This window comes from Gekko japonicus, unplaced genomic scaffold, assembly GCF_001447785.1.
Source record: "Gekko japonicus isolate JY-2015 unplaced genomic scaffold, Gekko_japonicus_V1.1 scaffold804, whole genome shotgun sequence".
Lineage (NCBI taxonomy): Eukaryota > Metazoa > Chordata > Lepidosauria > Squamata > Gekkonidae > Gekko > Gekko japonicus.
This window is the reverse complement of record NW_015159735.1, coordinates 556,101-581,572: the sequence shown is the minus strand read 5'-3', so window position 1 is coordinate 581,572 and position 25,472 is coordinate 556,101. Positions and strand designations below refer to the sequence as shown.

Below are 25,472 nucleotides of genomic sequence, written 5' to 3'. Positions count from 1 at the left end.
ATGTGCTGGTGAGATCGCGCTTGGAAACTCCGGCTGTTTTCCGTCTCACTTGTGTGGCTTCTGTTACGTGTGACCGCAGCCTTGGAAACTCTTTTCAGTGCCAAGAAAATCCAAATCTCTTGATAAAGAAAGTACCTCTAAGCGTGTGCAAGCACCCAGGTTCATGAAATATTCGTGTGCCCTTCCACGAACATCGCTTCATGAACCACAAACTGCCCAAAATTCGTGACGAATTTCAGTTCATGAGCTGGTTTGTGCCAGTTCCTACACAGGACCACAGTCACATTCGGTACCAAAGAATGGAACGAACAGGTGCTTTGATGGCATTAAAAGTCCCTGGTGGCCTAGCTGGCCTAAAATATTTGCCACTTAGGAAAGGGAGCATGGCTAGACTTGACTTTTTCTAGGGTGCAAGTTGTTGCAAAGATTTCATTGCCCTCTCAGTTGTTTTTTACATAGAGAACCAACCAAACTCAGAGGTACCGGTTCATTGTAGACAAGATATGTCAGCATGATTTATAAAGTGTGGTTAGTTTGGGAAACTATTCAGATCCTGGCTTGCCTCATAATGTGCTGACATCATCAGTTTGGTCTTCCCTCTGCTTACCCTGCAGAAACTCAGCTTGTATCCTGCCTGTGCTGAACACATGAACACACATGAAGCTGCTGTACTGAGATACACCACTGGTCATATTGTTTACTGTAACTGGCAGTATCTCTCTAGGATTTTAGGTTTTCATATCATCTGCTACCTGATCCTTTTAACTGGAGATGCTGTTGATTGAACCTGAGACCTTCTGCATGCATAGCAGATGCTTTTCCACTGAACCATGCCCTCACCCCATTGTAGAAGGGGCAGCGGGGGGGGGGGACAAGCCAGGATATTCATGTTAATTTATTATGCACAATTAGGAGTTAGTGTTAATAAACCAACTTCTACTGGTTTGATAGGCTCTAATGATCCTGGTTTGATAGAGCCTAATGGGCCATAGTTATTGGAGTTGCCTGCATTCAGACAGTCATGCTTTGTATGATGTTCAAAATGAGCCAGTGAGGGAAAATGCTCAGTGTGTATGCTTCCAATTTAAGGGGACCCACCAAAGATGCCTAGCCAAAGTTTGCCAGAATCTCAGAGCAGCCAATGCATGGAGACGTCTGTTCTGAAATAATCAAAACTACAGTTTAATCTTTGCTTTACTACATGAAGAACTTTTCCAGCCGAGTGACCTGATCTCTCCAACCTCTGTTTTGTTTTTATAAAAATAAACTGGGAGGGCTAGGTTTTAAAGTTCTAAAACAGCAGTTCATTAACACCGAATCAAGACACTGCCACATGAAGCCACATGACGTAATTGGCTTCGTGTGTCTCAGAATGCTGGAGGGACTTGTACTGTCAGGAGCTGAAGACAGCAATAATGTGTGGTTGCATGCAGATTAGCAAAACTCAGCCAGTGGCATCCTACAGTATCAGACTCTTGCTCAAGAAAAAGTGTTTGCCAGCCTACAAGGTTGCCTTGAGACTCTGGGACCATTCTGTGTGGGAAAATAGTCCTTCCCTCTCTGCATCCTAGTGGGCCTTCATTATATATTTCAACAACCCTTGGATGGCGTACTAAAGGCTCGTGTGTGTTAAGTGCTGTCCGGTTCCTTCTGAGTTATGGCAACCCTATGAATCCTGTTGTCAACAGCCTTGCTCAGGTCTTGCAAATGGAGGACCCTCATGGCTTCCTTGATGGAGTCAATCCATCTCATGTTGGGTCTTCCTCTTTTCCTGCTGCCTCCAACTTTTCCTAGCAAGATTGTCTTTTGCAGTGACTCTTGTCTTCTCGTAATGTGACCAAAGTATGATGCCCTCATTTTAGTCATTGTAGCTTCTAGAGAGAGCTAAAGTTGAAGGCTTATGTGTCTTCATGTCACAAATCACATGAAAGTCCACAAATTTAATGTTGCAAACTCTTGTATATTTTGTAGACATAGTTTAACGATGGTGCACTATCCACCCTCATTTTAGTCATTGTAGCTTCTAGGGAGAGCTAAAGTTAAAGGCTTATGTCACAAATCACATGAAAGTCCACGAATTTAATGTTGCAATCTCTTGTATTTTTTTAAGACATAGTTTAACGATGGTGCACTATCCAAAGCCTTCTACAATAATGCATAGTTTAGAACAGGGATATGTACATGAAAACACGAAGCTGCCTTTACACTGGCAGCTCTTTTGTGGGATCTCGCATAGCGGTCTTTGTTTTTGTCGTTCAGTCGCACAGTCAAGTCCAACTCTTCGTGACCCCATGGACCAGATCACGCCAAGCCTTCCTGTCTTCCGCCGTCCTCTGAAGGAGGATTGACTGATTTGTTCTTCTTGCAGTCCAAGGGACTCTCAAGAGTCTTCTCCAGCACCATAGTTCAAAAGAATCTATTCTTCTGCGCTCGGCCTTCCTTATAGTCCAACTCTCGCAGCCATACATGACTACTGGGAATACCATTGCTTTGACCATGCGGACTTTTGTTGGCAGGGTGATGTCTCTACTTTTTATCATACTGTTTAGGTTCGCCATCGCTTTCCTCCCAAGAAGGTCTTTGTACCTGATCATTTTAGTTGGAAATGCGGGAGTAGGGCTTTGAACCTTCTGAGACCTTCTGCATGCAATCAGATGCTCTACTACTAAGCCCTGCCTCTCCTCTGGCCAGCGTTTTTATTATCATTCTATTGTTTGGACAGCGATCAAGGACCAGAAATGTATTTTGCCACCAAACTGACCCCAGCACAAATTCGCAAGTTCTTTCATCATGTTGGCAGCCACTAGCAAACAGTGTAATGGCTCTAGTGTCAGACTGGGGAGGCCTGGCTTTAAATCCCTTCTTGCCATGAAGTTCACTGGCTTGGAGCTCTTTGTAAGTACCAAAGGCCACCAGAGACCTGATAGAACTTGTGAAGATGAGATTATACCTAGATTTAACCAAATCAAATCCTCTGCAGGTACCCTGCTAGTATCCCTGTTGTCAAGAATAGCTCACTGCAGCCTTGAGATACGGTATAACTACACAGTACTGTAGAAGGTGGTTTGTGCTGACTTCACATGAAGCTACCCACAGAATCACAGAGTTGGAAGGGGCCATACAGGCTATCTAGTCTAACCCCCTGCTCAATGCAGGATCAGCCTATAGCATCCCTGATGAGTATTAGTACAGCCACTGCTTAAAGACTGCCAGTGTCTTTCTTGCCCATATTGAGTCAGACCATTAGTCTCTAATGGTGAGTGTTACCTCCTCTGACTGGCAGCATCTCTCCAGCATCTCAGGCTGAGGTCTTCCACATTACCTTATCCCTGATCCACTTAAATGGAGAAGCCGGGGGTTGTATCTTGGACCTTCTGCATGCCAAGCAGATGCTTTACTGCTGAGCTATGTCCTGTCCCCATAACTTCTTATAGGGAGATAGCTTAAAGTGCAAAGCAGAGATGGGCAAATTCCTTTTGTCTTGTTTTCTGATGGATCTTAGCAAATCAAGCTATTTCCTCCTTGCCTAAAGAAACCAGAAAATATCTTGGTCTTTTCTGATCCCAGTCTAAAATCCAGACCTTGTGATGCTCCCACTGACGTGATCAGAAGAGATTGTGCTAGCCTGGGCTAGCCAGGTCAGGGCTTCACCCACTAGTCAGTTAAATATATTTCTCATTTTTCTACAGGGACAGTATAGGAAAAAAAATAAAATCTGTAGTCAGGAGTATACTGATGAATTGCATATGTGTTTATTTATTGAGTTATTTATCCCCAACAGAGACCCAAAACAGCTTACAACATCATTTCCCCTATTCCATTTTATCAGCACAACAACCCTGTGAGAGTTGGTCTGAGAGAGAGAGAGAATGACTGGCCGAACGCCACCAAGCAATCTTCCATGCAGGCCTGTAGCTACAGTGGGGCATTTCGGGGCCAGGCCCCCTGACTTCCTGCCAAGGCCCCCTGACTTCCATGCAGTCCCCAGGCCCCCCAACTCTCTGGGCCACCTGGAGGACTCCCCACTGCCACCCCTTCCCCAAGAACAGCTTCCTTCCCCGCATAGGCAAGCAGACTGCGAATGCTGCAAAAGTGAGTTTAAAATTTTTTATTTTTATTTTGTGACATCAGTGCCCCCCGACTTATTTAAACGCTCCCTGAATTACAAAGTCCTGGCTATGGCCCTGCTTCCATGGATGACAGAGGATTAACTGTGTGTCCCAGATCCTGTTCCAACACTTGAATCACTATAGCACCAAGTGTAGTGGTGGTCCCATTAAGTACGGAGGAGACATGAACATATAATAACGGACATTTTTAAGACCCAGTACTACTTACTGTAGTGGCACAGTGGATGTCTTTCCATACTGTGGCTTCTCTGGAGAGATCAGAGACTTCAAAAAAATTATCCAGAATAACTTCCCCAATCATATCGTGCCTAGAAAATCTGTCAAAATCATACACACTGAAATGCAGTTTCCTGTTGCAAAGCTGATCGTAGGCTACAGGAAATTGAAAGGTTTCATCAAAGACAGGATTCAAGGTCTTTCTGTGCACCCGTGTCTGATACTTCTTTTTCCTGTCTGGAAGAAGGTAAATTTTCACATAGGGATCTGAAGTACCTGTAAAGTCTTTAGCAGGTAGTTCCAAGGCTTTGACAATGGTAACGACCAGCAGTTCATTCTCGTAGTCATATTTAAGGGTGAAATTAAGTTTCCCACAGGTTTTCACATCTTCTTTCTTGCCTTCTGAATCCACAGACTTCTGTTTGTAAAGTTCAGGTTTTATCCTTCCAATGCTGGTGGTTGTCTCCCCCCGCTGTAAAACTGGATCTGTCCCCATGTTAAAATCAACACTGGACACTTGCATTTGCCTCGGCAAGTGTCTCCGAAAAGAATTGTGCCTGCATACACAAAGAAATGAAAGTGGATTAGCTCATAGGGAAAATATAGCTAAAATGAAGGGTGGGGGGGGGGAAAGGTAAATTACAGTTCATATTTTAACAAGTTTCCATCATTGTTTTCTGGAGAGAGAAATAACTACATAATGATTCAAGATAAAAGGAAATAGACAATCTGGACGAAACTTCAGAGCAGTTCTACAAAAAAATTATAAAAGGGTTAGAAGGCAAATCCGGTAAAAGACAGGCTGAGGGGAATGGGCACATCTAGCCTGTCAGATCTGAGTCCAGAAGCCCCTTATAGACCAACAAGATTTATGGGGTATAAGGTTTTGGGAGTCAAAGCTCCCTTCATCAGATGCTATCTCCCCAAAACCTTTGTTGGACTCGAAATCTAGCTGTTCTTCTGCAGACCAATATGTTTACCATCTGCAACTCTCTGCAGGAAAGAGAATGCCCATGAACCGATTAAGGTGCCTTCTACTGAGCTAAACTACTGGCCTATCAAGGTCAGTACTGTCTGCTCTGACCGGCAGAAACTCTCCTGGGCTTCTGTAGAGGTCTTTCAGACTGTGATATTGGAGATGCCAGGATATGAACCTTGGACCATTTCCATGCAAGGCAGATGCCCTGCTGTTGAGCCACAGCTTCTTAGACTGTTTTCAAAGTAAGGTGGCAAACAAAGAACAGAAATTGGACATCACAAGAAGTAGCCACATGACCTCTAGAATCGGGGGGTTATTCCAATCTGGACGTGTCAATCCACCACCTGAAGACGCTAAAATGTGGGACAATTTATTTTATTTTTACCAGAAACTCTATGGTAAAGTGGGAAGTGATGTCACAATACCCACGATCCTGGTATTTTTAAAACATTTTTCTTCTGTCGCCACTCAGGTTAGCAGGCAACCTAGCTTCATATGATTAATTTCATTGTCCTTTCCCCTTGGAATCATAATTCTTAAGACAATTTACAAATTATCATTAAAAACTCATATCACCTACTACAATCAAATGAGAATGGCTTTAACCACTAACTAACCAGCAACAAAGAGAACAGATGATGGAGTGGGAGAGCAGATGATTATCCCCAAAGGCCTATGAAAACGAAAGCCACTTCACCTGGCACCTAACCTTCAAAAGAATAGGTGCCAAATGAACAGATGCAGGATGGGAATTCCACAGACAAGGGATCGCGATAGTCTCTAGTAGCCAGCAATCTTGTCTCCAAAGAACTAAGGTACACAGTGCAGGGCATCTGCTGAAGATCTTAATAATTAGCCAGGTTTCATTTGTCTATTTAAAACAGTTTTAAGGGGCATTTCCACCCAATTCAAGGTCCCCAAGGTGGCAAAGAATAAAAACAGTAAAATAAGATTAAAAGCACATGTAAATATATAAAAGTGATTTAAAGATATTAAAACAAAACACACAAAACACTTGGATGAGAGGAAGGGTCAATGAGAATCAGTGAGGAAATGCCAAACAAAACAAGAGAGTCTTCACCTATTGGTGGAAAACAATCATAGAAGAGGATAGAGAAATCTCCCTGGTGAGGGAATTCCATAATTTTGGTGCCACAATAAAGAAGGTTCACACTAGGGTTCCCAGTCCATGCCATACCTGGCAACCAGTGGGAGCTGTGGGGGGGGGCACGTTGTGTGCACAATGACATCACATCCAAGGAAAACCCAGAAGTGATGTTTGGTAGCTCTGAGAATAATTGGAAACTCGGTGGTTTTACCATAGAGTTTCTGGTGATTTCTAGAGCTACCCAACATCACGTCTGAGTTTCCCCTGGATGTGACATCACTGTGCATGCAATGCCAATGCCTTTTTGTTTTTCCCACAGCTGGGAGAGATTGCTGGCAACTCCAGTTCACACATACAAGCAGGCAGTTCTTCAGATACTCCTGTGCAAGGCTGTTCAGAGCTTTAAAGGCCAGGAATGGATTGTGCTTCAGTCTTCTGCCATGCCAGGGCTTGGACTGTGCGCCACATGAATGGAGCTGTGCTGCATAAAAATTAACTTTCCTGTTTCCCTCCTCACACTGCAGTCCTCTGTGCCCTGTGAAATTATGCCCCCATGGGGCAGTAGATCCTCAGAAACAAAGTTGGGGGGCTTCAGTGAAAGTGAAGGAACAGTAAAAACTTCCCTTTCTGTGAGTGAAAGTAAATACTGTGAGAAGAAGGGGTGCCAGCCCATATGGGAGATGTCAATGCCATTTTATTGTTGTTTCATTCCCACTAGCAATTTTCTTGCCTTCATAAAAAAAATTAAAGACATTCTCTACATTCTTTTGTCAGTATATATATAATGTACTGCTGCTAAAGGCAAGTCAATTTGCTTGGCCATCTTCTTCTTTCGCATGCTTCAGAGAGGCCTGAGCATGCGCACCATGCTCCTCAGTTCCATTCAAAAGGAGGCTGAAACACAGAGGGGACTCAGCTGCAACTTCAGCTCTTTCATACTGGGAGTACAAATTGTCCATGTGGGAACGTTGCATTTTCTGTCACAAACAGCCCAATTTCTATTTACACCTCAAGTGCCTGCTAAATGGAAAAGCTTTGAGTGTCCTCCTTTTTTGTTGAAGAGGAATGCTGGACTGAACTAAGTGTGACATCAAAAAGTACATATGTGCACATGCACCCGGTTTCTGTTCATTTACAGTTCTACATGTTACCCATGTCATTGGTTTCAATCCTCTTCATTTTTGGGGGGGGGGTGAGTATTGTGTGTGTGTATGTGTTGGCTTCTGGCAACCCCTAGAGCGGCTTGGTCATTTCAGAGAGGTGGCTTACTATTTTCTGTCTCTGCGTCCAAGCCCTGGTATCCCTTGGAGGTCTCCCTTCCAATAACTTGGCAGGCACAGCCCTGCTTAGCTTCCGAGATCTGACTATCCAGGTCAGGCTATCCTCTTCATTCTTGTTGCTCTCATATTTCTTTTTTTTGGGGGGGAGGCTGTAGGGTTGCCAAGTACTCACCTCTCCTGGAGCGGGGGAGTCCCGGCTTGCTCTGGGAGTTTTTGTGCACGCGAAAACCATAGAGTTTTCCCTCGGATGATTGTGGCCCCGCCCCCAACGTCCCGGACGTGCTTACGTCACTTCCGTGTGACGTGATTTGGGGGTGGGGTTCCCCCCGGGGCCCGATCCGGCGCCGCCGGGGAACAGGCCTCCTGGGTGGGGTTTTCCCCACCCCCCGGGGGGACTTGGCAGCCCTAGGGGGTTGGTAGATTTTATTGCAGACTGGTTTAGTTTTTGTTGGATTTGTTGTCTTTGGCGTGGATCCTAGACCTCTGTTCTCCTCACAGAAGGGTACTTTTACTCCTGAAAGAGGGGGGAGACAAGTTTTTTGTTGGGTTCTTCTCTCACTGCACCCTCCCATTTTATGAGGAGGCACAATTTTAGGTAGTTGAGAATACTGTAGCAGAAGAGGGAGGTGGGAAAGGAGCCAGTTATGTAGATCTGAGCCTTTAATTTTAATTGTATTTATGCTGTGAACCACTTCATCTAGAGCAGCGGTCCCTTATCTTTTTCAGCCTATCGGCACCTTTGGAATTCTGACACACCATAGTGGGCACAGCCACAAAAGGACTTTCACCAAATGGCTGCCGGAGGAGGCAGAGACAGCCACAAAATGTTTACCACAGCTTACCTTCAGTCACACAGTGAAAATCCTTGTGCTGTGGTAAGAGCAACTGCCAAAGCAACATTGTTAAAAATCTGCACAGGGCATCAAATCTCCAACGGCCAATCTGAAGCCTTGCTGGGCAAAAGCTCCACCTGGCCCCACCCATTTTGCAAAAACACTTGGCCAGCACCAGGAAAGGTGTTGACGAGTACCATGGTGCCATGGGCATCACATTGGGGACCCCTGCATATGTCATAGTGACATAATTTATTAGTCCAGCACAAGGTACGAATGGCGATGTCATTACTTTCGGTGTGCATTTATATTGCACTCTCCTTGATAGAGCCAAGTAGCTCCACTCCCAACAGCATGAAATAATAGTCCTAAGGTGCTAGAATAATTTGTACCAATTCAGGTTATGTGAGGAGATGCTCATTTCTTTCTAAAAAAGCTCCCTGAAAGTAACCCAGCATATTGTTGTGAAAAGTTCTTTCCCAACCTACTTCTTGTTGTGGTAGTTTCCTACTTGCAGGGAGTTTTTCATGGTGGGGGGGAGTAATTTGTCACCTGTGATCTGAGGTGTTTAGAAACATTCTGGTACCTCAGGACTCCACCCACCAGCCCCCATCTCATTCTGTATTTACAGGACACCTTTCTTATTTATTTTATTTATTTATTATTATATTTCTATCCCGCCCTCCCTGCGAACGGGCTCAGGGCGGCTCACTATGAAACATTAAAAACGATAAAACAACATTCTTAACGATAATAAAGGGCTCAGTGATGTTACCCAGTTAGTCGTATCAAGATGGTGACCTACAGATATTGCCCTATAGATGTTACGCTTCAGCGGTACCGATTCGTCGCAGTATCGTGGCTAGATCTTTATAATAGGCCATCCCAATTGTCTCATTGTCACCACAGGACAATTGGTGGTGGTGGTAGTAGGTTCTTGCAAAACGGGACTCAGAGCAATTCACAGCAATATATAAAACAGCATACGATGTTTTAAAACAAGAAAGTTACTTTACACCATATTAAAACGATCCATGAAAACAAAGCGTGTATCAAAAATATTAGCTGCTCACTCTTCTGAAAAGATTAGCCTTGTGTCACTTTCTAATAATCAGCAACGTGTGGTTCTTCCTGATAAATGCAGGAAGGCCATTTCACCATACAGGTGGCACCACAGGGAAAAAACAGGCTTGAGCAAGCAGCCAACCTCGCCAACCTTGGTTTTATTGTATCCCATAGAGAGCGATAAGGAGGGAAGGGCAGCATGGTACAGCCTGATATCATCAAATCTCAGAAGCCAAGCAGGGTTGGTATTTGGATGGGAGACCACCAAGGAAGACTCTGCCAATGAATGCAATGGCAAACCACCTCTGCTTCTCACTTGTCTTGAATATTTGTCAGAGATGCTTTAGGTTGGTCCTGCATTGGACTAGAAGATCTGTATGGCCCCTTCCAACTCTGATTCTACGAAAGGCCCTGGGCTGGGTTGCTATAAGCTGGTTGCAAATTAACAGCACTTATGTATGTATATGGAGATAGGTTGTAGGAAGCATATCTGTCACTTCAACAGAAGGAAACTTTCTTACACACAGGAAGTGAGGACAACCTTGCAGTTCTCCTTATGGGGTGAGGGAGTCAGCATGTGGAACATATATGCCTTCAGTGTATATCCTGTTTGAAGCAGTGTTGGCCAGACTGACAGGTGTTAAATATGTCAGTGGATTATGAAAGCATAAGAATGGTTTTACTTGGTAAGTATACCTCTTCTACTGCTATACCTCTTTCACTTAGCTTGTTCACAGGCTGTTATGCACACACACACAAACACAGAGAGAACTGGGTCTTGTGGGTTTTCCAGCTGCTTCTAGCTGAGCTCTACCTAGACTGTGGATACGGTCACATGAGCAGTTTGTTCTACTATCGTTGCTGTTCTCTTCTGGATTTAAAGAGCGTGATCAGACAGTGACATCTGCCTCCTGTCATTGCCTCCAGTCATTGCCACCCTGTTCTGTCCCATCTTCGAAGTGGAGTTAATAAACACTGGGGAAAGTCCGATCTTTACGGATGCCAGCACTTTCACCCCACATTTCCGGCTGTCTGAAGTTTCCTGTTGCAAAGTCAAGCCATTTGGGAGGTCTGAACCTTCCATTTTCCTCTCCTTATTTTTGTTCATGTAGCAATGTGCGCATAAATGCATAATTGCCCCTGTTGTCAATCACTGCTTGTACATCCAAGCGGCCATGTAGTCTTTCTGGATTGGGAGCCCTGGAGGAGTTGCTTTTGAGCAACAAATCTCCCCCTCTCCTGTTTCTGTATCAGAGTTGCTGTTTCAGAGCATCCCATGATTGACAAAAGAGTAAATGTACTGAAGTAAATGGGACTACTCCCATGTAACTCTGCCTTTAGTGCCCATGTATTCCAAGAAAGAGAGGCAAAGCGAAGAAAGAGGCTGAGAGGGGCTGGAGTACTTTGAAGAGGAATTGTGGTTCTGTCAAAAAGGAGCTAGAGCTTCAGATACACGCTTATTCGCATGGGTGAAAGACAAAAAAAGGATGCCACAACAATCTGAACTATCAACCATGGGGTGAACGCACACTGAAGCTGGTTCAGGGTGGAATGTCTGATCAAAACTTCCTGTTACAAAATAAAATGGTGTAATTAGAGGCGTGGTCAGATCGCACCAAGCCTGTAGTGTGTCCGCAGCCTAAGTATGTGCTCCTCCTGCTGCAAGTATTTAGTCTGCAGTGGAGGAAAATTCTGCTGGGTTGCTGGCAGGAAGATAGTAGTAGCTGAGTTCCATATGAGCTGAGTTTGTTCTCCTTTCCTTGCAAGCAGGGCTCATTTCCTGACGGAGCTCACCGGAGTGATGCTCCTGCAGTAAGGAGCCCAGGGGGCGGGCACATGCAGCAAGCCCTGCCCCCTGCTCCCAGCAGCCCTCAGTCAGGCTATGAGGAGGAAGAAGAAACAAGATAAGTTGAAGAGGGCCCCCAGGAAAGGTCTGCCCGCCCCCTCGCCTTCCCCGGCCCATGGCCAGCTGTGGGGCCTGAAGAAAGGCCTCCCCCCTTGCCGGGAGCCTGGGCAATCTGGCTTTTGGACAGGCCAGGGAAGGCACAGGGAGGCATCTATATGCCTCCCCAATCCTTCCAGGCCCCCCCGGCCCACCCACCTCGGAGTCACCGGGGGGGTGTCACTCTCAAGGCCTTCCCTCTGTGGCCATGCATGCAGAGGTTTTGGCTGTAGTGGGCGTGGCCAGCTCTGAAGCCAGCCGGAACTCTGTTCCTGTGTGTTCCTGCCCCAAAATAGCCCTGGTTATGTGGAATTTTCTGTACGACATTTTGGGTGTCTTGAGGAGAAAAGTGGCATAGAGTTGCTCCAATAATTAACTATGTCTATTATTCCTAGCCTACAGTTTTGGGCTTACTTACTTCTCTTCCTACCCCCATCCAGTTTAAGACAGTGAGGAAGTCTTACCTGTTGTTAAATAAGAAGACCTTTACTAACCAGAAAGCAGTAGCATGTACACATACTTCTCCAGTTAGTATTTTGCACGAGTGAAGAGTAATGATTGGTGGTGGAAAATACCGTCAAGTCACAGCTGACTTATGGTGACCCTGTACAGGCAAGAGACTTTAGAGGTGGCTTGTCATTGCCTGCTTCTGCATCATGACCCTGGTATTCCTTGGAGGTCTCCCATCCAAATACTAGCCAGGGCTGACCCCGCTTAGCTTCTGAGGTCTGATAAGACTGGGCTAGCCTGGGCCCTCCAGGTCAGGGAGTAATGATTAGAGAGCATCAAACCAGGACCGGGGAGACTCGGGTTCAAATACCCACTCAGTCATGAAGCATGAAGCCTCTTGGGTTCCCTTAGGCCAAGTAGTCTCTCTGTCAGCCTAGCTTACCTCATAACTGATCCTCACCCTGAGCAGAAGGGCCGGGTAAAAATACAATAGATTTTCAGTGTGTTATTTCCTTTAAGCATTAACCACACTGAGCATTTGGAATGGAACAGGCTGTAGATTAAGATAAGTTTTAAAAGTTGCCTGGTTTCCCGTCCTGAATAACTGTAAAGTATACATTGTTTATATTTGTCTTACTCTGAGGAAACTGTAGCTGTGGGAAATCAGGCCTTAAGAGGAGTATCCTTTTCAAGTTGCCAGGTTCCATTGAAAAGTTAAAGCACACTTTCCAGATACCGAATGTAATCACTACCTTGTAATTCTTTCTGAACAAAGTTCGAGTCCAGTGGAACCTTTAAGACGAACACGGTTACCCACCTGAATCCATTATAACTTTTCTCTCACTCTATATCGTTAGCTGTGTCATTTCCTCCCCATCAATATAACAACTGTAACAAGATGTAACATCCCCTTCACTCCAGAGGTGCTCTTGTTCAATATATTTCCAAAAGAATTTGAAGAAACTGATAGATACCTGATTGTATATATGTCAACGGTGGCAAGGATATTGTATGCCAAATATTGGAAGACTCAAGAAACACCAACCAAACAGGAGTATATCAGTAAACTTTTAGAAGCAGCGGAAATAGATAAATTAACTATGGAAATGAGAGGTACGAAGAAATGGACATTTCAAAAAACTTGGAAGAGATGATATGACTGGTATAATGTGAATGGAGTTAAAGATTAAGCGGACATGGCAAAAATATTATTTGAGTATGTAGTAATATAATATAATGGAACTAGAGAATAAAATGTAACAAGTCTCTTGACATATATGTTGTTTGTTGTAGTTGTTTATGTCTGTGTTTAGGAGCATAAGAAAATAATAAAAGTGTACCTTCGGGTACTTTAAAATATATATATATAACAACTGTGGTAGAAGCCACTAAGAGGTTACTCCCAGTGGGAACTAACACAGACAGTGTCACTTTTGCTCTACTAAGCCAGTGCCCTAATGACATGCTAGTGTGCGTAGGTTCTGAGTCACAACATTTCAGCTAGACAGCTAATTGATGTGTTAATTATTTAAATGCTTTATAGTTCCCATAGCAACACAGACATCTTTTTCTGGTCCGCAAGAACAATGGGATTAGGATGATTGCCCTGCTGAAGTACCAGGAGCTCAACCAATTAGGTTGCAGAGATGCGGCACAGTTAATTGTTTACACCTGCAGCACAGTACTGCTGAGTCCCTGCACTCATATTCACTATATTGCCCAGGGCTTGGCTTCATTCGGTTGGATCCTTGGGCTAAATAAAAATAGCACCCCTTGCCTGTGTACATGATTTTCGCCTCACATGACTTTTGTCTTCTGGGAATATTTATACATTGCAGAGGTCAGGAGTCACTATCAAATTCTAAATAGACAAAGTATCTGAAGCTAGCTTCCTGAGACTCACTTAGTCAACCTTGACTCTCTGAGTCAACCTAGCTTAACCCAGCTTTCCTTGACCTTCCTGACCCCAAAGAGAGAAAGAATGGGCTGAGCTTTGTTAGCTCCTATGGTTAGAAAAGGGTACTTAGTGCCTGAATTTAGTTTTGTTCCTGGTCGTTCTGGCCAACCACCCTCTGTTATGGGTCTTGACAGAGCTACCAAGGATATCCTTTATAGAACTTCAAGTGCACTATTTATGTATTGGGGTTCATAGAATCAAAGAGTTGGAAGGGACCTCCAGGGTCATCTAGTCTAACCCCCTGCACAATGCAGGAAATTCACAAAAACTCCCCCTCCACACCCTCAATGACTGCTGTTCCATGCCCAGAAGATGACAAAAAATCTCCAGGATTGCTTCCTGACCCCAAAGTGGCAATCAGCATTTCCCAGGGCATGTAAAAAAGGCCCACAAGAACTAAGCACTGAGGCAACCCTTCCTGCCCTCCCTCTCATGATCTGCCTAAGTTCACAGAATCCACATTGCTGTCAGATGGCCATCTACCTCTGTTTGAAAACATCCAAAGAAGGAGAGCCCACCACTTCCTGAGGAAGCCTGTTCCACTGAGGAACCACTCTGTCAGGAAGTTCTTCCTAATGTTTAGCTGAAAACTCTTCTGATTTAATTTCAACCCATTGGTTCTGGTCCGACCTTCTGGGCAACAGAAAACAACTCCATGCCATCCTCTAGATGACAGCCCTTCAAGTACTTGAAGATGGTATTATATCACCCCTCAGTCGTCTCCTCTCCAGGCTAAACATACCCAGCTCCTTCAACCTTTCCTCGTAGGACTTGGTCTCCAGACCCCTCATCGTCTTCGTTGCTCTCCTCTGGACGTGTTCCAACTTGTCTATATCCTTCTTAAATTGTGGTGCCCAAAACTGAACGCAATACTCTAGGTGAGGCCAGAGCAGAGTAAAGTGGTACCATCACATTGCGTGATCTGGACACTATACTTCAGTTGAAATATTTTGTGTTGAATATTGAAATGCTACAAAAGTGTTTTCTTACTTAAGAGAGTGTAATAGAATAAACTGAGTTTTGGTTTAGAACATCTCTCTCTCTCTCTCTCTCTCTCTCTCTCTCTCTCTCTCTCTCTCTCTCTGTGTGTGTGTAATTTGGAAGACCGCTTCTGTCCCTCCACAAATAAACACAGTGGATGAGAGTGCATGAAAAGGTTCATGCGCTCCTAATTTCCATAACATGAACAAGCCATTGTAGATGCAATGCAAAAAAATTCATATTATCTCAAATATGATGCTTTCCAGCAGAGCCAATTCAAAAGTTCAGCTGCATGTCACCTAGGGTTAAATAAGCAAGAGAGGATAAATCAAAGGATGAACATGCTTGTCTGAACTAGCCCATAGTTTATGGAGATTTCTATTTAGAAAGAGATTGTCAACACATGCAGAAATACTTTAATAAGTGATAAATGTGAACGAAGGCTTAATTGATGAGTTGAACTGGGATGTTTTTTTCTCAACCTTCCATGTCTTTTCCCTATCTGTAAAATAAACAAAATACATGGACAGGGTGTTTTTTTTAATCTATGGAGATTGTAAATTCTCTAACAGAAAGTTCTTGATTGGCTGTAATAAGCAGAACATATTCAGTTTAGATTGCTGAGCCCTTTGGCAAATATCCTCCTTCCCCTGAGAACCTCCACTGTTTGTGTCACTTATTTTTAATCTTGCTTTTGTATTTGTCGCATGCTATCCATTTGATTTTTTAATATCAATTTATAAAAAGGAGCATGAAGTTCAGCCAATCTGTCATTAATTACAAGTGCAATGTTTCCCAGTTTTTCATATTGCAAAGGTTGAAGACCTATTATGGATTTTAAAGAAATTTAAAATTCAGCTTGCATTAACTAAGCAACTCGGTTAGGAAGTCTGTCTTCTATAAGGACCAGGCTGGGGTCACAGGTGGAGAGTCGTGGAGAGTTGTCAAGGTCAGGATCAAGAGTCAATATGCAAAGTATATTTCTCTATTGGCCGGGCAAAGGTGACAATGCAGAGTTGACCAGGCTTCTTCTGATCCACATACTTGTAACCAATGTTCCCTCTAAGCTGAGTTAGTGTGAGCTAGCTCACAGTTTTTTAGCCTCCGGCTCACACATTTTTGTCTTAGCTCAGGAAGGATGGCTCCAGAGCAAACTAGTTTATGCAGTAGCCAAATCGCTCGCTCACAACTTTAATGCCAGTAGCTCACAATGTAGAATTTTTGCTCACAAGACTCCACAGCGTAGAGGGAACATTGCTTGTAACCCACATTTTAGCCCAAGTTACATGAACATATGTGGACATACATGAAGCTGCCTTATACTGATTCAGACCATCGGACCATCAAGGTCAGCATTGTCTACCCAGACTGGCAGCGGTTCTTCAGGATCTCAGACTGAGGTCTTTCACATCACATTCCGCCAGATCTTGTCACTGGAGATGCTGTGGTTCGAACCTGGGACCTTCTGCATTCCAAGCAGATGCTCTACCACTGAGCCACAGTCCCTCCACAAAGTTGTTCAAACTGGACCTATAGCATAAAGCAACCGAACATCCACTTTATGGATCAGTCCACTCAACATGAAAACAGTGTGTGAGCAAATCTAATTAGACTGCTTCAGGAGGAAACCAACAACCATAATAAACTTACTGGATCTTTTCTTGATGCAATGGACAGAACCGGGTGGCAGCAAAAGCCCTTTTCAGTCATAAATGTTTCTTACTCTCTGATCTCCCCCCCCATCAATAAGGATATCCTTTTGCTTGACATACGTTTTCAGCTGAAGCCAAATTACACTGTGAAGGTGTATATCAGTGATGCTGACATCCTTATTCTGGTGTCATTTATAGCTTGTTTGAGATCAGGAGGCTTGAAAAATGACTTTTGTTTCATAAGCCAAGCTCTTTCATAATAGTGCAAAATGAAAAAGAGCATATAAAATATTCCAATTAAGATGGCTCATATTCATTTCCCTCCACACCAGTGAGCCTTCCATATTGAAAAATGAATCTGAAAACCATGATCAGAGGTTTCTTAGCCGCTTTTCTGTTCCAGCTGCAGTCCCTCAGCATGGCTCGGGCTTACCATTAAACCAGGAGGCAAAAGATGCAGCTTCCTTGCAGGCTCTTGGATACCAATGGGTATAGAACAGTAAGAATTTGGCTGGTTTGCAGGGAAAAGGTTATAGGCCAGGGCATAGCTCTCAGGTCACTACATATCTTCAGAACAGACAGGCATTAAGCTTAATTCTGTTCTGCGCACAGCACTTTTAAGCAGGATCCCAAGGAAGATTTCAGCTTCTCAAGATACTTTTTTTTTGCTTTTGGCAGGACAGAGGAGGAGAATAAACAAAAGCACCTGCCACCAGTGCTCCCTCTAAGCTGTGGAGTCTTGTGAGCAGACATTCTACTTTGTGAGCTACTGGCATTAAACTTGTGAGTGAGCGATTTGGCTACTGCATAAATTAGTTTGCTCTGGAGCCATCCTTCCTGAGCGAAGGCAAAAATGTGTGAGCTAGCTCAGCTTAGAGGGAACACTGCCTGCCACAAGAGAATGCCCTAGGAATGTTCTGTAGGATGCAGTGGAGACTGGAAATGCCACGTCTGCACACTGGATGCTGCCACGTCTGCACACTGAAAGAATGTAAAAAGAGAAGTCAAAGACTATACATGGGTTGAAGAGGTTGTAGGGGCCAGGGGAGGGGACTGTGGCACAGAGGTAGAGCATCTGCTTTGCTTGCAGAAGGTCCGAGGTTCAATCCACAGCAGGGATCAGGTTGTAGGCAATGTGAAAGGGACCCTGGAGAGCTGCTGCCAGTCATGGAAGACAATAATGGCCTTGATAGACCAGTGGTCTCACTCGGTACAAAGCAGCTTCATGTATTCATGTGTGAGACCGGCCAGAAGGAAAGATACATCCAGAGCAGAGAAAGTCCTTGCAGAAGATAACTGGGAGGAATCACAGTTTGGGAGAGACTGTGGGTAAGTGCTAAAGCACCTGCTTTGACCACAGAAGGAGCATGCTGGCATCTCCAGGAGAAGGGTTTTAGACAGAAAGTGTCGGCAAAGATCTTTCCTGAGACCCTGGAGTGCTGACAGTCACAACAAATGATACTGAGCCAAAAGGACTAATGGTCTCACTTCATATATGCTTGCTAAACTGTTTTCCCCCTCCAAGATCATTATCTTCCAGATGAGGACTTGTAATTTTCAGTTATTGCTGTGCAGTGATTAGTAGCTTTAAAATATGACATTTACTGAGATATTAATGACAGTGAGCAATTCCATGCAGGTCTACTTGGAAGTCCTATTTTCTTCTGTGGGGTTTGCTCCCCAGGAAAGTGTTCTGAGGCCCCTGCCACACGGCAGGGGAAAAGCCTCTAAAGGCGCGGCTTTTAAAAGCCGCGCCAACGTTGAGACGCCGCGGCGGGATCCCACGGATCCCCTGACCACGGCGCCTTTTCTCCCCGGCACGATCAAACGCCGGGGAGAAAACACGGCTCTGACCGGGAACCGGACGAACTGCGCATGTCGGAGCATGCGCAGTTCGGCTACGGGCCGGGGTTGTGCCGGCGCAAGGATGCGCCGGCGATCAAACGCCCGGTTTGTAGCGCGGCTTCCCGTTGAACCACCAAGGTAGGTGGTTTCAACTTGAGGCGGATTTGTGCGGGGAAGGGCCAGTTCGGGGACGGAAGCTCAACGCTTCCCAGATGTTGTGTTGTGATCGCGCCGGTTTGATCCGCCCCCGAACTGTCCCGCTCCCGGCCCAAATCGCCTAGTGTGAACGGAACCTTAGGATTGCAACCCTGTTCTCTCAGGAGCAACTCGCTGTTAACAAGGTGCTGTACAAAACACAGCAATGACACAGGTCTTGCCTGAAGGAAGTATACATTGTACCAGAGGTCATTTCGGGGGGGAACGCGGGGGATCGCAGTTCCCCCGGGTGAGGTACGGGGGGCGGGGCACATGACGAAGCCCCGCCCCCTGCTTCCGGCCGCCCCGCTTCCAGCCCTCATTCAGCCAGGAGGAGGCAGGAGAAGAGGGAGGGTAAGTTGCTTCCTCCCTGCCTCTCCCCACCCCTGCCTGCCTGGGGCCAGGGAGGGCCTTTGCGGGGCTTCCTTGCACTCCCGCTAGCCAGGACCATTGGGGGCGGGGTGTGTGGCCTTATGACACACTTCCGGTGATGTCAGGGGATGTGGCCTTATGACACACTTCCAGTGATGTCAGGGGGTGTGGCATATGCTAATGAGTTATGCTAATGAGTTCCCCTAGCTCTTTTTTTACGAAATGACCCCTGCATTGTACAGAGAAAGTAATAGTGAAGGATGCATATGAATACTTACATACTTACATATAAATATAATGGAGGACAGGTACAGGGGTGTCTGGTTATGAAGCTTTAGAAAAGGGGAGGTGACCATTGCAGGGAGTAATGGCAGGTTTGGAAGCTGTGGGCTTTGGGGCACATGTTGGGCTGCTGCACATGAATGCTCTGCCATGTGGAATGACCAACATGATGGCACAATGAGAAGCATTTTGTTTGATGTGGGCTTGATTTAAATGCTTGGAAAGTCAGTTAAAGGGGGATCATTATCTAGCTAGAGTTTATGCTCCCTTGACTGATGTAGATTTCCCAGGGAGATCTGTCCTTCAAGAAAGGGGATGAATCCAGCCCACAGGAAATATGAATGAAATGTACTGGGGAAGAAAAGAATATTGTGATAACCTAAGGAAGCATCTACATGGGGTGTTGTCTCCCGGTCTTTATATGCTGAATCAGCTGAGCCCTGTGCTGATTAAGAAAAGACAAACTCGTCAGAGAAACTAGAAAAAGAAATGTTCCTTGTTTACATTTGCATTTCTTACTGCAATATAAAATATAAAAAGTGCAAATGCAAAATCTGTACATATGTATTCCCTCTTCCCACAGTGTTGTTGCCTTCCTTACATCAAGTTTTACACTGAAAGCTTCTGAGAGCAAGGACACATCAGTTTCTCCTCTGTAAAGGGTCATGCATGCTAATAATGAAATCAGTAATATCAAAAAAACATCAATGAAAACAATTTGCCAAACAGAAGTGCAGAATATTTCTGATATTCTGTACATGCCATAATTTGTGACCCTTGCAACTTTCTACTTATTATTTTTCCTTACTGTGTCTTTAAAGGCACTACTTCTTTCAAGTGCAGGGGAGGACATATGTATTTCACTCCTTACTGCTCTTTACACATTAAAATTAGATGCTACTGTCATTCTGTTAATAAAATCACCTCTTGACTGATGCTACATGTAGTGCTAAGTGACTTCGTATTGTTCTTAAGTTATGTCTTGTTGCAGTCTGAAGACTCACTTGAGGGAAGAACTGTTACAAGTTGCTATTTCTCAAATATACTTTGCTGGCTGACTGTTGTTAAATCCAAAGCTGTCTTAGTATAATGCCTCACCTCACATGTTTTGTGACTTCGTAATTATGGAGCCAACCCTCAAAATACACTGTACCACAGTAACAATTTTTGCTTTTTGCTAGGTGTTTCCTGGTAATAAGAAGTTCCTGGGACAGTGCTAAAAAGTTTAGTCTCCGTGGATGAAAGTATCATGACAAACAGTGACCAAGACTGGCTTAGAATAGGAGGAGTTCTCAGCTGGCAACACGGACTGTGGTGGTAAGCATGGAACCCACTGATACTGATTGGAACCAAGACCCAGCACCTTTAGGATAACTCAAATGCAGAACGCCCCCCCCCCAAGAACGATCACATTCTCCCTGAAAGTCTCAAGACTGCAAGCTCCCTCTTGCTGTAAATGTCAACAGACTTGTCTACATATACCGAACTGCAAAGGAATGTAAAGCTCAAAGCGAGGAAGCTACCTAATGTTTCCAGCCTCCAGGTGGGGGCTGGAAATCTCGGAGAATTACAACTGAACTCCAGACTGCATAAATCACTTATTTATTTATTTAAAACATTTATTCCACTTCTGGAGGAAATGGCTGCTTTGGAAGGTGAACTGCACTATCTAGGTCCCTCCTCTCCCTAAACCCCACTCTCCCAGACTCCCCCCTCAAATCTCTAGGTATTTCCAAACCCAGAGTTGGCAAGCCTAAGGCAAGCCTTTTAAGATCTCCACTCTTCAGAGAGGGAGTTGGATCCTGGAACGGATATTAAGATTTATTGGGGGCGGGGAGGGATAGTAGGACCAGGGCTCTTTTTGGGCAGGAACGGAGTTCCGGCTGGCTCCCAAATTGGCCACGCCCAGCAGGAACTTGTTAGCATAATAGGCCACACCCAACAGCAGAAACTCATTAGGATTGGCTACATTAGGGGTGTGTGGCCTAACATGCAAAGGAGTTCCTGCTACAAAAAAAGCCCTGGGTTTTGACAACAAACAAGGTAAACAGAATAAGAAGCAAAAGGTGGGTGTGGCTGGATGACCACACTTCTGGTAACACAAGGGTGTGGCCTCATATGCTAATGAGATGTGCTGTCAGGGCTGTGGCCTAATATGCTAATGAGTTTCTGCTGTTGGGTGTGGCCAATTATGCTAATGAGTTCCTGCTGGGCTTTTTCTACAAAAAGAGCCCTGATAGGACATACGTGCAATGGGAGCTCAGGGTGCTCTGACTGGGGGCTTGGCAGCCCTCATCTGGACCAAGGAACACAGGTGAACCCAGAACTTGTTCAGGCCTGGGTCCAGGACACAGATGCCTTCAGTTGCACTTGTGCCTGATCTCCATCTTCAGATGGACAACGGAAATGAACCTCTATTGCCATTGATACAACCACCGGTGGCCTTTGATACTGCATGTACTGTTGAGACACATGGAAGGTGAGGTGAATGTGGGAGCAGCAGTGCTGATTTGGTTCTGGTCTTTCAGACTGGTCAGAAAAGGTTGCAGTGGGAGATACTGAATGATCCCCTTAGGAGCTGATATCTAGGGATGCCACAAGGCTCTGTGTTACCTCCCATGTAGTTCAGTATCTGTGTAAGTCCCCTTAATGAGACTGGCTGCAGTTTTGGAGAATATGTGCTAATTTCTTGCCTGGTTTCCCTTTACTCTATTGATCGATGGAGATATTTTTCTGTAACCACAGTTCAGACAAACTGTTCTGAAAACTGCAAGTTATCAATAACTACTTGCACTTTTTTTTTTGCTTTTCTATTAAATGCAATCCTTTAATAGATCCTTTAAAAACTCTGTGAGGGTTTTCACATCTCAGACTCAGTTGCATAGCTGGGCACCATCTCCCTTGCCCAAGGCATTCGAAGGGAAGGGGGGCAACCCGAGCCCTCCCCAAAACAGGTTGGCAGCAGCAAGTACCTGGCTTGTTCCAAGGGTTAATGGGGGCAGGTGGAGAGAGGTGTGAAATGGGGCTGAGGGGTGTGTGCAGATTTGCCTGCCACTCTGGAGGGTGCCTCAGTCAGATCCTCTCCCTATCCTGAAGCTCCTGGCTTATGCAGTACCACAGGATCAGCATGTGTTGAAAATCAAAAAATGTAGTGAGTGGGCTGCCATGTTTCCATTGATGGAAGGACTTTACTCACATAGCACAAAATTCACAGCTCCCCTCTTCAGCAGCAGCCCCGAATGCCCCCAGAACCCTGTTTCTGGGGAGAGGGGACCTACAGGCAATATTTCAGGGCCATTTAGGGTGGCTCTGAGAGAGGGGAGCCAAGAAGTACTGTTCCACAGATAAAAGTACTCGTGCCCATGGAAATGCAGCATTGGCTTCACTCTAGTCTTTTATATCCCTATCTAAAACACACACTAACTTAGTGCCAAGCAAACATAACTCTGGAATATGTGTGAATGGATCTGCTTAGCATTTTTTAAAAGGAAAATAGCCATTTGGGGTCCTGCTTCAGATCAGGGCTATGATGCTAATGAAAGGGGGCTTTAACCCTCCCCATGTGATTTTGTTGACCACTCTTGGTCAGTCTTTTCTCTTTTCTGGGGTGTGTGTATCAGTTTTGACCCACCGGAGCTCTGTGCCACGGGTTTGCACTGCAAAATTTTCCATTTTAATTTTGAGTTTGGGTTTTCTACAGGGCATGTTTTTTTGTTATGCTGGAGTTTCAGGGGATGGCTTGTTTTTATTTTTGGGCACAATTTTTGTATTCTGGAATTATGGCACCTGAAAATCATGGCCTGTAGAAAAACCTAACCTTGGCCCCGGTCACACGGCAAAGTTGCCGCGGGACAGGCACGGGAGTCCCACGGATTTTCCAGCGCGATCACACCCCAACATCTGGGAATCACAGTGCTCCTGTGGTGAACCCGTGGCTCCCTGCCAAAGGTGCAGAGTTAAAAACTAGTACCTACGAGGTACTAGTTTCCGGAAACCGCGGGGCAAGGGCGGGCGTCTGACCGCGTTGCCGGTGAACTGTCGTGGCATCCGGCGGCTGCCGATGTTCCATCGCGACCAAGGGGATTCCCCCCCCACAAGTCTCCACAGGATGCGGGAAAGTGCCCAATGGCATATGTGCACAAACAGGAAATGGTGTTTGCCACAGGAGCAGCGCGGTGCGAGTGCCGGTTTGAACGCGCCGTGCTGCTTCTTTGCCACGCTACGGACTAGCCATCTGATCTGCACCTGACGCCTACCCATGGGACCTCGAAAGGACTTCTGATCGGGCTGCCGCGCGTTATTTTCCTCCGGGGTAATTAGCCATGCCTCCCCTCCTGCATTTTCCGGCCCGTGTGCCCAGGGCCCTCATAGTTTAAAAACTTTAAAGTTTAAAAATTGAAAATGAAAGGAAGGCATGACTCAGAGCCAGTTTGGTGTAGTGGTTAAGAGCGGCGGACCCTAAGCTGGAGAATCGGGTTTGATTCCCCACTCTTCCACATACAGCGAGCTGGGTGACCTTGGGTCAATCACAGTTCTCTCAGAGCTATTCTCTCAAGAACAGTTCTCTCAGAGCTCTCTCAGCCCCACCTACCTCACAGGGTGTCTGTGAGGAGAGGAAGGGAAGGAGACTGTAAGTCGCTCTGAGACTTCAAGTGAAGGGTGGGGTATAAATTCAATCTCCTCCTCTCTGAGGCTGCATTAAAGCCACTGGCCCTCCCTTCCATGGGAGGTGGAGCCTGTCTGGGCCACTGGACCAATGTATGGGCTTCTGCATGCAAGTCAGGGTTGGCCAGGGCTTTGTGAGGCTCTGGAAGCCTTCATGACTCTCTGACTGTCTCCTGCTTCCCTAGATTTCTGAATCACTGTGGAAAGGGGAGGTAAGATTTCCTCACAATTTAACAGGACCTAGGTTCTCAAAGTCTGGATTAGAAAATTCCTGGAGATTTGAGGTGGAGCCAAGGAAGGGATGGACCTCACCAGGGTATAATTCCATACAGCCCACCCACCAAAGCAGACATTTTCTCCAGAGGAGCTGATCTCTGTAGTCTGGAGATCAATTGTAATACCAGGAGATCTCCAGGCCCCACCTGGAGGATGACAACCCTAACAGGACAACAGGTTTAACCAAACATACTGCTGGCCAAATCATTATCTGTGGTCACAGTACTGAACAAATCATGATCTATGCAAATAGTGGAGTTTGGGATCAGAGTGAAATAATTTTTTTTATGTCTCCCTTTGTAACAGCCTCTTTAAAGTGAAGCCTAGCGCTAGCTCTCCTTCTTTAATAATGATGAGCACCTGTAGAGTAAGAGATGCATGCCTGGGGGAGACAGTTGTTTAAATGTAAAACAATGAGTCTAGCAAACATCTCACATCTCTCTCTCTCTCTCTTGTATACATGAGTACTGATATGCTGAAATCTTCCGATAATATGTCCCACTGTGATTGTTCTTACTATATTAGGGTCTGGTCACACGGACCACTTACCGCGCTAGTTGTCCCGCAGTTCTTATATCCGGGACATTCTATATCGCTTGGAGGTAATCAGACGGTCCCTCTGTCTTCCGCTTCACTCGCGCGATTTAGTGTTCACACACCACGCCGTCCTTGCGGCGGCACGGGTATTTTTTTTAAAAAAAAACCTGCGCATGCGCTTGTCTTTCCATGCGCTTGGGCGTACATACAAATAATTAAAATTAATTCCTCCTGTCAACAGTCGAAGACTTCTGGCTTTCTATGCAGAAGAGAAGGAGGAAACTCGGGAAGGGAGAGCTAGACCGAGGAGGAGGTGGGGGGGGCAGCAGTTGTTCTTAAATGGCGTCCAGTGTGTTGTACTGACAGTTTTCTCTGTCTGCACTGGAAGTAACTTGAGAGGGGCGCTCAGTCCGCTGCGCCGCCCCCCACCTCCCAGCAATGAGTAAGCGGGAGAGTAACCAGGAACCAGAGCCGCCTTTGCCGCCTCGCCTCCCCTCCCCTGGCTTCGCCTCCCCTGTGTGTCAGATATCAGCAGCAAAATGAACGGGGGGGAGGAGGAGGGGGCGAGACGAGAGCCGCTTGCTTGCGAAGCAGCCGACGGAGTGCAGTGGAATGCAGTCAGCTCAGTGGGGCTTACTCCTTTGTTAGCGTGTTTCGTTTTAAAAAGACCAAAATAAAAGCTAGCGCCTGTTTGCACAAGCGCATAA

General features: G+C 45.5%; 1 protein-coding gene across 1 annotated transcript in view; it reads right to left on the bottom strand.

Annotated features, from left to right (window-relative positions):
- Nucleotides 1-25,472, bottom strand: part of SYT10 (synaptotagmin 10) — a 71,141-nt gene that overhangs the window by 19,636 nt on the left and 26,033 nt on the right. The window contains exon 3 of the mRNA XM_015429336.1: nucleotides 4,339-4,903. Within this exon, the coding sequence (XP_015284822.1) occupies nucleotides 4,339-4,903 (565 nt within the window). The remainder of the gene's footprint in view (nucleotides 1-4,338; nucleotides 4,904-25,472) is intronic.